This window comes from Canis aureus, chromosome 16 (genome assembly GCF_053574225.1).
Source record: "Canis aureus isolate CA01 chromosome 16, VMU_Caureus_v.1.0, whole genome shotgun sequence".
NCBI lineage: Eukaryota > Metazoa > Chordata > Mammalia > Carnivora > Canidae > Canis > Canis aureus.
Genome location: NC_135626.1, coordinates 29,475,958 through 29,489,395, shown reverse-complemented (window position 1 = coordinate 29,489,395; position 13,438 = coordinate 29,475,958). Strand labels below are relative to the sequence as shown.

General features: G+C 41.1%; 1 protein-coding gene across 1 annotated transcript in view; it reads left to right on the top strand.

The window, feature by feature from the left end:
- The window catches only part of DGKE (diacylglycerol kinase epsilon), a 24,200-nt gene extending 10,762 nt beyond the window's left edge, over positions 1 to 13,438 (top strand). The window contains exons 5-12 of the mRNA XM_077852606.1: positions 625 to 768; positions 1,018 to 1,175; positions 1,552 to 1,603; positions 2,740 to 2,853; positions 3,880 to 3,951; positions 7,010 to 7,137; positions 7,353 to 7,464; positions 7,845 to 13,438. Coding sequence (XP_077708732.1) covers positions 625 to 768; positions 1,018 to 1,175; positions 1,552 to 1,603; positions 2,740 to 2,853; positions 3,880 to 3,951; positions 7,010 to 7,137; positions 7,353 to 7,464; positions 7,845 to 8,024 — 960 coding nt within the window. The 3' untranslated portion in view covers positions 8,025 to 13,438. The remainder of the gene's footprint in view (positions 1 to 624; positions 769 to 1,017; positions 1,176 to 1,551; positions 1,604 to 2,739; positions 2,854 to 3,879; positions 3,952 to 7,009; positions 7,138 to 7,352; positions 7,465 to 7,844) is intronic.

The following is a 13,438-nucleotide window of genomic DNA, read 5'->3' as shown; positions in this document are numbered from 1 at the left end:
AGGGAATATCAGTCAGTGATAAGAAGGGACAAAGTACTGATGCATACATGCTACCATGGGTGAATCTCAAAAACGCGCAAAGTGAGCCAAGTGCAAGGACCCATATAGTTTGGCTCCATTTATATAACCTGTCCAGAAAAGCCAGGAGCACAGAGACAGAGGAGGTGCGTGGCTGCCTGAAGCCAGGCAGTGTGGGATCCTACATCCAGTGCTTGCATCCAGACACCAAGGGATCTTCTTAGAGCAGTGAAAATGTCCTGAACTGGATTATAGTGGTGCTTGCACAACTCCATAAACTTACCAAAAATCACTTCATTGTCCACTTTCAGTGGGTTCATTTTAAATGAGAGTTTTGTTATATGTAACTTATACCTCAATTTAAAAAATAAGAATCAGGGCGCCTGGTAGCTCAGTTGGTGAAGCGTCTACCTTCAGCTCAGGTCATGATCTCAGAGTCCTGGGATCGAGTGCTGCATCAGGCTCCCCGTTCAGTGGGGAGCCTGCTTCTCCCTCTCACTGTGCCTGCTGCTCCCCCTGTTTGTGTACTCCTCTGAAAGGAGCTTGTCCTCACAGATGGAGGACAATGTTGGATAAAAGTAATCTTTCCTTTTCTTTCATTTCTAGGTTTTCGATGTGACTAAAACTCCCCCAATCAAAGCCCTGCAGCTCTGTACTCTTCTCCCCTATCACTCAGCCCGAGTGCTTGTTTGCGGCGGGGACGGCACAGTGGGCTGGGTCCTGGACGCAGTGGATGAGATGAAGATGAAGGTATCTGTCTTTGAGACCTGTACGCCTCCCACAGCAGCAGCTCCGAAATAAGGGTTGTGGTATTCAGGCTGCCTTTCTTTCTACACTGAGGAGTGTTAGAAGACTTTACCGGTTTTGAATATAATGACTAAGCAGATCTTCTTACCTTCAGAAAAGCAACATATGGTTCAGTCTATGAGTTTTACCAAATACTGTTACCCCACAGATGGTCTGAAGAGAAGCCTCTCACCTGTATCTCTGGTTTTCTAGGGACAAGAAAAGTACATTCCACAGGTGGCGGTCCTGCCCTTGGGAACAGGCAACGATCTGTCCAACACCCTGGGCTGGGGCACAGGGTACGCAGGGGAGATCCCAGTCGCACAGGTCTTAAGAAACGTGATGGAAGCAGATGGAATTAAACTAGACAGGTGAGCAGTATTTCCCCTGAACAGTGGATTTCTGGAGCTTCAGGAATATCGTTTGGTTTAAAGATGAAGACTCGTGTGGTTATCGGATGTCATTTAAATGTACAAGATGGTGTTAGTTGTCCTCATCCACAGGCACTGGGCTTCTATTCTCTTACTATCTACTGTGTTATTATTGGAAGGACTGGAGTCACGGTGGCTGAGGATATCCCTCAGAATTTGCATCGTCATTTAGGCGTGCTTATTTTTTCAAATCCTGTTTTCATAGAAGAACATCATCTATAGGCATCCAGAATTGACTGGTAATAATTATAGTTAACTGGTGGTTAATTTAGTAATAATTACCTTTTTTTTTTTTTTTGTAACTTTTGTTTTTTAGATGGAAAGTTCAAGTAACAAATAAAGGGTACTACAACTTAAGAAAACCCAAGGTATGTTTTTCGGGCCTCAGTAGCAGATGGTTTCAGCAGACATGGGGAAGTGCCCCTTGTACACGTATGGCCCAGTGCCGGGATGCAGAGACGTGGTGCTTATTACCTCAAGGGACTGCTCCCAGAGCAGAAGAGAAACCCACATGTTCAGCCCTCAAGTTGAACTGCAAAGAGGGCCATGGGGGAAAACACAGGGCGGGTGCACTTCTTACCTCCTCAGCAGATCAGGCAGGAAAGACTACAGGGGAAGTGATGTGTGGAGGGTCCTTACAAGGCAAACACAATCTAGAACAACAGAGAAAGGCACACAAGGCTTTCCAGGCAGAGGAAGTAGATCCTACAGGTTGCAGATTCTGGGTAGCAACAACTACAGAGACAGTAGCTCAGTAGCTCTGTATTTTCCAGCAGATATTCTGGGGATGGAAAATAGCCTGGAAACTTGCACAAGGGCAAAACACTGGGACTCTCAGCAGGAAGACAGTTAAAAGATATTCTAGAGGTAGAATTGAGGGGCAATGTGGCAGCTGTTGGATATTAGGGAAAGAGAAGATAACACATTATACCATGTTTCTGGTTGTTTCAGCTGGATGTATGGAAATGACATTAACCAAGCTAAGAAAAAGAGAAAGAGTTTCAGGTTTGAAGAAGAGGAAGATGAGTTAGATTTGGGGCACACCACCCTCGAGGCTGTGGCACATTGGATGGAAGTTGGAAGTGCAAGCTCCAGGCTCAGGAGCAAGAGACAGAGCTGAGATGGAGACTGAGGGGTTTGTGCAGGGTGGGAAGTAGATAAAGCAGGGACCCTGAGAGTTGCAATGAAAGTGAAAAGCACATGTGATGGGAACACAGGCGTGGAAAGCCTGGATGCAAAGTAGAGCTGTGCTAGACGAAAAGATCTGAGGTGTAGCATGTGAACCAGAAGACCAAAATGAAATTCATATAGGTTGTTATTGGCCTTTGAACTGAAGCTTTATTTCTGGAAACTTCACTGGGTAGCATCAGCTCTAAGTGAAAAGTAACTGCAGAAGGTATTAAATTTTCACAAAGAACTCAAAGACTAAGATTCACATTTTTTACATATGTCATAGACTTAGACTGAAGCATAATCTGTTGCTTACTCTTACCCTTTTGCACAGGAATTCACAATGAACAACTATTTTTCTGTTGGACCTGATGCTCTCATGGCTCTCAATTTTCATGCTCATCGTGAGAAGGCACCATCTCTGTTTTCTAGCAGAATTCTTAATAAGGTGTGTTGGATAAAATAACATTTCCTGCTTATCACTGAAGGTACAGTAAAAATCAATAGTTCGATTCTATCTCGCACTCTTTCAAGTAGATTCAGATAGAACTTATGGAAACATTTACTTGCTCTGTTTTGTGTAAGACTGTCAAATTAGATCCTTAAATGTATTTTATCAGAGTAATTTATAACTGTGACAAGCTTTCTAAAATTCACATTTTGCTTAGGTGACAACTAATGGAAGTTGGAAATGGAAAGACGCATGTTGCTTATCTTATTTACGTAAATGTAAACTAAGGGAAAAAATTTTAGGCAGGAGAAAGTTTGGGTGAAGGCCTCAGTGGAAAAAACAGATTCCTGTAGCCTCAAAAAACTCCCAAAATGCAGATGAAGTAAGAGAAGCAGCAATTTGTTTACTATGGCTTTTAACTATGATCATCACTCTAATTTCTAGTACCATTAATTCCTTCGGTGGAGGTTTGATTTTGGAGTTTTTTAAATGACTTGATAATTAAGCAACAAGATGTGAAAATTAAATGCAAAACAGTTTTTCTCCTGGTTTTGTTTCACAGACATTTCAAATTTACAGAGTTCTTTCCTATTCATATAGTTACTAAGGCAGTGTTGCTGTTTGTATGATTAGTGATTAACATCTCAGAGCCTCCATCAACCTTCCTATATCCAAAAGTGATTATAAAATGTTCACTAGAATGATGTGTATTCCTGTTTCAGTGAGTAATTCTACCTTAGGAAAAGGTAGAATTTTCTGATTTTAATATAGTATTTCTTTGTAAAAAGTAGCTTTTTGGATAAACTGAGAGAAAACATCACTTAGGCGAACCGCTCCCTCTCAAATTCCCTGAAAAATGGACTAATTCAGCTCAAAAGTAATGGTGCCCATTATTCCCATGAGAATCTGGTCCATTCTAAGGAAACATGGCTCAATGGTCATGTCAGGAAACTTTGGTCTTTGTCTTGCTTTCAGAGCCTGGTAGGTTGTTTTGATATCCCTTTTTCTGTCCATTTCTCATAGGCTGTTTACTTATTCTATGGAACCAAAGACTGTTTAGTGCAAGAATGTAAAGATTTGAATAAAAAAATTGAGGTAAGTTTTTAAAGTTTTAGGTGATCTGTGGGTTGTAAACTTTTTTTTTTCTTTTAATAGAAGTGCTGAATTTTCTGTTAACATATTTCACTAACATACATGGAATATTTACTATGTGCCATGTAATTTATTAAATGCTTTATATGCATTATCCCACTAAATTGTCACCACAACCCTATAGGGCAGGTACTTTTATATTCTCATTATGCAGAGGAGAAAACTGTGTGAAATTAAGTAATTTGCCCAAATTCACGCAGTGTCCATCCATATACACCCATAATCAGGATCTGAACCCGAGTTTATCCACCTCCAGCCCATTTAACTGATACTGAACAGCTTCCCTTCATACTGGATGACAGACGTGAAGCAACCTCACACAGTGCCTGACCTCGTCAGTGACTCTCAGAGGAAGTTTAAACGCAAAGTTGAATTTATATTAGGTTGCCATGTTATCTTTCTTCTATACTAAAGTAAAGATGATATACAAGCAGTAAAAGTAGAATGTTAATGAGTGCTTATTGCTGCAGTATCCCTGACATCATGATATGGCAAAGTCTTATATGTATATTCCTTGCTTGCTTCCAGAAAGAATCTGTAATGGCTAACCATACCAACAAAGACATTAAGCCAGAAAAGCCTAGAACTAGTAAAATAAGTAAAAGGGAAAGCCAGGCAAACAGCTTGGAAAAAAGAAAAATAAGGGAATATGAGGAGCCTGATGATATGTACACCGAGGAAGGGCGTGGCGGTCAGGCTGATGCTGAGCTCACAGATTTTGCAGCCACGGCTCAGGATAGATAGCAAGATTTGCCATTAAAAAAAAAAGTTTTATCATCTACTTTATCATGTTTCCTTTATCCTGGCCTCTGATAGCATTGGTAAAGTGAAGCAAACATGATAATACTTTATTTTTATGTGTCTAATATTTTATTTATACAAAAATTATTTGTGGGGGTGCCTGGCTGGCTCTGTCAGTTAAGCATCTGCTTTAGGCTCAAGTCATAATCCTGGGGTCCTGGGATTGAGCGCCACATCTCAGCAGGGAGCCTGCTTCTCCCTTTCCTTCTGCCTGTCATTCTGCCTACTTGTGCTCTCTCTCTGTCAGATAAATAAGTAAAATATTACAAAAAAAAATTTACTTGTGAAGCCACCTATAAAATGCCAAGCACTGTCTTAGGTACTGGAGATACAGTGATAAATCCCTCATTCTGGGCAGCCTGGGTGGCTCAATGGTTCAGCGCCTGCCTTTGGCCCAGAGCATGATCCTGGAGACCCCGGATCAAGTCCCGCGTTGGGCTCCCAACATGGAGCCTGCTTCTCCCTCTGCCTGTCTCTCTCTGTGTGTGTCTCATTAATAAATAAATAAAAATCTTTTTTAAAAAATTAGGAAATTTGACAAGTCAGAGATTAGTAAATAAATAAATAAATCCCTTATTCTCACTAAGGTTATGGTGTAGATTGAAGGAAGATACTTAAACCACGCTGCAATACAGAATGAGGGATGACATGATAAGGAAAGTATTTGATCTTAAAAGAATAAGAGCAGCGCATAACCCAGAGGCTGGAGAAACTGTCTAGGGAAAGGGACCATACCAAGTCTTTCTTGAAGAAGTGACAAGGTGGAATCTGAAAATTAAGTAAGAGATAGCTAAGTGAAAAAGGAGGTGAAAATTGTTCTAGGCTGGGCAACCCTCTCAGATGGGTTTTGGGAGCTTTGTGCTCTATCATTCAATAACCTTCACTCTTGCTCAGTCAACCTTTACTGCCATTCCCCCTCCAAAAAAAGAAGATTGTTCTAGGCTAAGAAGAACACGTGTAGAGACCCAGAGGGAAGAAAGAACATGGTGTCTTTGAGTGAGTTGTAGCTGGAGCATAGCTTGTGGCAGGGAGAGGGGCAAGAGCTGAGGCCAGATGACAGAGGGGCCATGGTGGCCTGTCAGAGAAGTTGGATTTTGTGCTGAGCACGAATCAGGCACTGACAGGCTGTCATCGGGGATGGCATGTTTGCATTTTGTTAGTGCTGTGAGAGCGATGAGGAAGAGGAGAGACAGCTGGCTGGAGCACGTGGGGGAGGAGCTTGAGGAAGTGCCCTCCCTCACTCCCAGGTTGTCACTGGGAGTGAGGGAAATGGTAGCTACTTAGAAGTGGAGGGTGAAAGCGAAGAAGGCAAAGATGGCCCTAGCTTTGTGGCTTAGGTAGCTGGGGCCTGAAGCCTTCTCTCCTGGGAAGTAGGTGGTTGGGGCCATAAAGAAGATGCTTCATGTTAGCTCAGTGCCATGCATAGCAGTTTCAAGGGCTGCAATTGGTTGAAGTGTTTTATGGGCAGTAGGATACACAGTTTTGGCCCAGTGCTTTTCCCGGCCCAGTGAGCTAGAGCTAGCAGCCCCGAGATGGCAGTTAACGACGTGGCAGTGGCTGAGCTTCTCCTCCATAGTCTGCAGCCTGAGAAGAGTGTGGAGCCTTGGACATAGCCAACCTGAGGCAGGAGGTGGGACTGTCAGTGTTGTTTGAGAAGGACCACCCCAAGGAGAGTCTGGCTTCCAGAAGCAAAAGAAGGGAGTAGTTCAGGTGCCACAGCAAATCAGAAGAGGCCGGAAAAAAGATACTGAGATTTAATAAAAACTGTGCCATTTTAACCTTGGTAAAAAAAAAAATAATAATGAGGGATGCCTAGGTGGCTCAGGGGTTAAGTGCCTGCCTTCAGCTCAGGGCATGATCCTGGAGTGCCAGGATCGAGTCCCACATTGGGCTCCCTGCATGGAATCTGCTTCTCCCTCTGCCTCTCTCTCTCTCTGTGTCTCTCATGAATAAATAGATAAAATCCTAAAAAAAAAAAAAAAAAAAAAAAAGAATGTTACCATTAATGTATTATAATAACCACTGAATAGGAAGGCAGATTCCTTGGTGGGGGGCTGGGGGGTTGGGGGGCGGGGAGGAAGGAATCTGTTACACGTGCGTCTCTCACACCCTACATGTATGGAAATGGATGTGAATCCTGAGTGGATATGTCTGGAAATAGCATGCCCCATAGTAACTAACTCCTCGGATTTCTTTAAAGCTAGAACTGGATGGCGAGCGAGTAGAACTGCCTAACCTGGAAGGTATTATAGTTCTGAACATCGGATACTGGGGCGGTGGCTGCAGACTGTGGGAAGGGATGGGAGACGAGACTTACCCTCTAGCCAGGTGGGTACACTTGTGGTCACTTTTGATATGTCATGTTCCCTCGTTCTCTATAAACTGTTAATATTTTGTGTTCAAAATTTTTCGTTTTTCCATACCTCATTAATACGAATATTTAATAAGTCAGTTGTCCACCTTGGTGAAAACGTTGTTGTCCTAACATGGCTGGTTGTATTTCATGGCATCACCTAATCGGTGTTTCCTTTTTCCACCCGTAGGCATGATGACGGTTTGCTGGAGGTCGTTGGAGTGTACGGGTCTTTCCACTGTGCTCAGATTCAAGTGAAACTGGCAAACCCTTTCCGAATAGGACAAGCGCATACGGTGCGGGTAGGTGGAATGTTGCTCTGTGTTTCATCTGTACGTAGGCTCATGGTCTGAGTCCATTTCTAAGCCACTGCTGCGTTAGAAGATCTGCACACTATAGCTTCCCTTGAAGGGTGCTCTACAGCCTGCACTGTTGTTCAGCCTCTGCTGAAGGATTGGGTGTGAGGGGGAAGAGACAGGAAGTGTAGAAGAACCAAAGCTTTCAGTGGAAAAGAATCCCTTAAACCATTGATGACCAAAGATAAATTCAGATTAATTTTGTAAGAACGAAAGACTAAGAACTCCTTGAGAAAGGTTAAGGGGCTGTGGATGGTAGTATTAAGGAGGACCCCCTTCTGAACTTTTGGGGACTGACTTTTGTCTAATTATCTCCCCCATACCAGTTGATTTTGAAGTGCTCGATGATGCCCATGCAGGTAGATGGGGAGCCATGGGCCCAGGGGCCCTGCACCGTCACCATAACTCACAAGACACACGCACTGATGTTGTATTTCTCGGGAGAACAGACAGATGATGACATCTCCAGTACTTCAGATCAAGAGGACATAAAGGAAACTGAGTAGGCGGATGAGGAAATGAAAGAGTAAAATCCTCACCAACAGGTAGATACATAGTCATCCGGAAGTTAGAAATTCTCTACCAACTGTTTAGTCTTAATTTCACCAGTAGCATAATGGGGATACATTTATGTAAATAGCATTTCCCAGACAGCCAAATTTCCAGTTGTTTACAGATGCCTGTTCCTTTTTCAGCAGAACACCCCATTCATAATGCACTAACTTTAAAAAGTCACAGAATGTTAATTACTTGAAGGTGAAGTGTTTCTTGTGGCTTTATGTTGGAGAATGGGCCTTGCTCTGAGGCATGCACCCTCATTCCTTATTCTTGAGCACACATTTGATGGACATGTTACCCATCCAGCAAGATGTAGGTGGAAAAATCATTGCCATCTTCTTAATGTGTGACACCATAACATTTTTAAGTAATTAACCCACTTTTTTGAAAGGATATGCTTAGTGTCAAACCAGCATGGTTAATGCAGGGCCTCCTCCTGCAGCTTGCCCCTGACCACTTCCTGCCTCCCAGCACTGAGTGGATCCATAAGGATCTATTTCCAGGAAACCTAAAAGGACAAGTGTTAAAGACAATACTTAAATTTTTTGTTATAATTTTTATCTTGAGAGCATTTTCAGACCCCCAAATGTTGTTCAGTTAATCTTACTAATGAACACGTTGAACTGAAATTCAGCATCTCATTTATGACCACGTGTAGCCAGCCGACAGTCACATAGGTGAGATGGTAAAGATGAACATTCAGAGCACTTTGGATTGAAATGTAGGGTTTCTGCGTTGGACTGTTGACCAGTTTCTCCTGAGTAAAAGACAGTATCAACAGTTCAAAAAAAGTACTGCAGAAAATTTGTCATAGTAATTGTTCAAAAAAAAGTTCAGTCATGATTACTAACTTCTAAAAGTCCAGTGGTCTTGTAGTATTTTGAAGTACAGTAGTTTTTGATATCCAAAGTACTTAACAGAAATTTCCCTTGGGGAAGTGGACAGATTCCTGTGCTAAAATGTTTGTATTTATTTATTTTAAAATGAGAGAGATATTTTTTTATTTATTTATTTTCTTCGTTGTGGTATACTTGTGGTTAGTGTTTACAATACATGGCTTTATTTAATATGTTAAATTTATCACATAGTCACAATTAGAAATGTAGCCTATTGACTAAGTAATTAAAACCCATAATTTAATTCTCCTGACATATATATTACCCAGATAATCTCATTTTCCAAATATATTACTCAATATTTTTTAAAAAGAGGGGAATGAAAGCACTGGCAAACAACTTTTGCATAACTGAAAGTTTTGTTTCATTGTTTTTATTTGACCCTCATTTGCCAAAAACTTATGGAAGGGCTAGTCTCATGGTTCACCGTTAGAGGGCGCTCTTCTGGTGTGAACCAGCCTGGTGTTTTTCTAACAAATGGCCCATTTTGTGGGCTTGGTGGTCTTTCATGACATTCATCTCTGAAAGACTAGACTGTATCTCCCAAAACAACATTAATCTTCTTTAGGGATCCATTTTGGATCTGTCATCCGTGAATTGCCATAAACTTAAATTTCATTGATCCTCAGGCTGGGGCCATGTTTTGAAGGAAAAAAGTAATGATACAGTAGTCAGTGCATTATATATATATAAAATGCTTTTATTCGGGTTAAGTTAACCTCTCTTCCAGATCTAAACAGGAGATGTTAAATTCTAGTATTGAAAGATTTTGTGAGTAAATCTGTTTTCACCTTTTTCATACGCCTTTGTTGAGGTTGGTGGGAGAGTTTTATAGATTTTCTTTTATGGACTGATCATGTTTTGAGTATAGTGAATTTTATTCCTTAACTCATGGTCAACATTGTTACAGAAACCACATTTTATAAATACACTGTTAAATTCACTTTGCTTTAGGCTGTAATTTATCTATAATATAATTCTATAATGCTAATTATAGAATCCAAGTAGTTAGTTTGGGATATCAGAATTAAAATAATCAAAATAACTATTTTTTAACCGTTAAAACTATACTCTAACCCTGATGTTACATTGGACTTAAAACAGGTTTATGTATAACACCCTTGTGTATTTAAACAAATTTTTTCAATTTTCATAATCCAGTAAGGTTTTTTCCCCCCTACTGACCGTTCATGAAGTTTTTCTGTTGCTTTATTCAGTCATTCAGACTTCATTTTCATTTAGGAAAGTTATTTCTGAATATCATTATCATAAAGTACCATTTTAGCAAAGCCCATTTACTTTTTAGGTACATTTACCCAGCATTTCAAATAAATGGATAGGCACATGTCTGGTTTTAAATAAGGGCAGTTTACAAGGCTCATGTTTGCAAGTTATATATTAGAGTAGCAGATGTCAACACTACCAGGGATTCTGTACTTTCCAAAAATAACTTGCCATGATATTTTCCTGTTCATTTTAAAGTGTCTTGACTTAAACATAATAGCAAATTCTACATTCTCAGGAAGAAATACACGAAGTAAAGCATATCTCCTTGTCTGTTTTTAGATTTCTCTCCTTTACCGTCTTAGTACATTCCTAATTCCTTAAACTTAGTGGCTTAAACACTGAATACCTGGCAGCTCCTAGGGATCCCTCCAGTAGATGGTGATAATTTTCAGTGCTTTGTTATGTTTAGCAGAAATCAAACTGACTTGTGTTTTAAAATACAGGTTGTCTAATAGGGAGATTACGTGATCTTAAATGAGTTTTAGGTTTTCTGTAACAATTAGCTGTGAACTCTTAATGTAGCTAATGTTTATACAAATTTTATAGTCAAAATTATTTATTTTTATTTTTGTAGGGTTGTCAAAACATGTAGTATTTGCTTTTTGAAATATGTTTGCCTAGAGTTGTAAAATATTCTGTGACTCAGAAATTGTAAAGTCCTTTTGGCATTGTAAAAATTAATACTACCAGCATGTCAAAAGAAAAATGGTTTGCATTTGTAATATAAAGTAAAATTGTATTTACTGTATATTATGGAATTTTAAATTTGCACTAAATAGAAGACTTTAAAGGTTATATTAATTTACAGATTCACGTGGATCCGAATTCATAATTTGTACTTGTTTGGCCAAAAAGGTCAACAGAATAGGTGATAATTTTGTGTGGTTTTTCCTTGAAATGATAATATTGAAGCAAGAACCAGCACTTTATATTCAGAATTTTTTTTAATTCTACCTAATTTGGAACAATAGAGTATAGGTAGATTTATCTTAAAAATATCTAGGAATTTAAAAAGAAAAAACAGTGGTGTTACTCTGTCCCAATCTGAATGAAGGTATGTTCCCAGCAACAAGATGGAAGAGGTGGTTTTGGTTTTAAAGTTTGTCCCTACTTTCTCAAATTTTCCCTTTAGGGCCTATCTCCTGTTTCTCAGAGTGTGATCTACGGGTGGTCTGCAGCATCAGAAGCCCCTGGGGAGCTGACTGACTCTGATGCTGAAGCCCAGCCCCTGACTTGATGAATCAGTGTTTCAGGAGATGGGACATAGGCATCTCTGGTTTTATTCACAAGGACCTTGAGTGCTCCTGATGCACACTGAAAAAAAATGTTTTTAAGATTTTACTTATTCATGAGAGAGACAGAGAGAGATGCAGAGACACAGACAGAGGGAGAAGCAGGCTCCATGCAGGGACCCTGACGTGTACTCGATCGCGGGTCTCCAGGATCAGGCCCCTGGCTGAAGGCGGCGCTAAACCGCTGAGCCACCAGGGCTGCCCTGAAATTTTTAAACCTACTGGCCCATACCGTACCTCATGTTGGCTTCTGTTGAATCGATACCTTGCAGACAAATCGAATTAATTGGATGTTCTTAAAATTGTCTAAGAAAAATTTTAGGAAGGGAGATTCCACTAACTGCTTTCTCCCCCCACCCCAAATCATTCTTCTAAAGGAATTCTATGAACAGTTTGTTCATATCCTATCCAAATTAATCTATCCGACTGCTTAAAAATTGGTAGCCTCAGATCCTTCTATGGAAATCGGTTTTGGACTGTGATCCATGGAAGCTTAGAGCACAAGCAGTGCTCAGGGATCAGTGGAGTAGACCCCCTCGGAGCTCCTGCTTTCTCTCTTCATTCGGCACAGCCCCCTGCTGGATGCTGCTTAAAATAAGTTTCCGTAGATAAAATCCTTCCTCTTCTTGAAAAAAAGGATTCCACTGTATTTTTTTTTAAGGGTTTAGAAGCCACTACTCTGATGACTTTTGTCACCTGGTTAATTTTCTGCTGATTTGTATATATTCAGAAACCTCATGTTTTTGGTGAAAAATATTTTGGAGGTCTTGGTTGCTGCTTGGAATATGACAACTTGGCTATTTCAAAGTTTTAAAGGCATTTTGTTGAATAGTAAAGCACTGGCTTAACCTCTGTTCCTCATGTTTCTAATTTTAGTGAAGAAATGGTCTGAGAATCCAGTTAATTTTAGTTCTGACAGTGTGCACGTGTGCGCGCGCGCACACACACACACACTTACTCCCAAGGCCCTGACTGTAGTCTGTGTGTGAGGCTCACAGGAATATCAAAAAGGTACGTTCCAGGGATCTGGAGAAAGAATCCAAAAATGTCACTGTCTCATACAGAAGTTCACAAAACTTAAATGATTGAAGTTAGTCATCTCCAGAAACATGTGAAGAAAGTGAGTCACCTAGAAGCTGCAGTTTCAAGCACATTGTTGACACCAGACACTTCCTCAGTTTCTGCTGGGGCCTGGGCTGCCTCCCCATGAAAGGGAAGCGTGCATACACACTGAGCAGGATAGACCATAGAAGTTGCCACAGTGTGGTGCTTTTTGGTGACCAGTGTGGGGAGTTGAAGAGGAGAGCTGGGAAGTTAGATTGCTGTCCTTGTTCCCCTCACACTGTCCAGGCTAACAGGGCATCTGACGGATGTGATCCGTCAGATGCCCAGACCATGCCATGTATGAGAACATTCCTGCTGGAAGGGCAGCCGTGCTAGTGTCAGAGGACGGTGGCTCATCAGAACATTTGATCTTGTTCCTCTAGTTCTGGGCCTGGCAGTCTCTCTGTAGAATGGTTGGCTTGAACGAGCCCTACAGATAGGGCGCACTCTGGTTTGTAATTCTATTTTATACAAGTCTAGAGCAGCCTGGATCCTTGGCCCTGATCAACTGGCAGGTAAGCTGGCGGCACTTGCTCTCGGAGCCCAGAGCGTCAGCACTTGGGATGGCCCCGCTGACACAGCCCACTGGCCCTGTGCACTTTCTCCCCCACCCCCGGCCCCAGGGCCACAGACCTACCACTTAACTACCCTGCTGTACTTGCCTTTGTTGCATTTGCTCTGTATTGTGGTCGATGCCTACAGACAGAGAAATGGAATTAAAGCATTTGATATGTTGAAAACGTTTGCTTGTTTTTTAATAAAATTTAAAGTTCACTCCAAAAA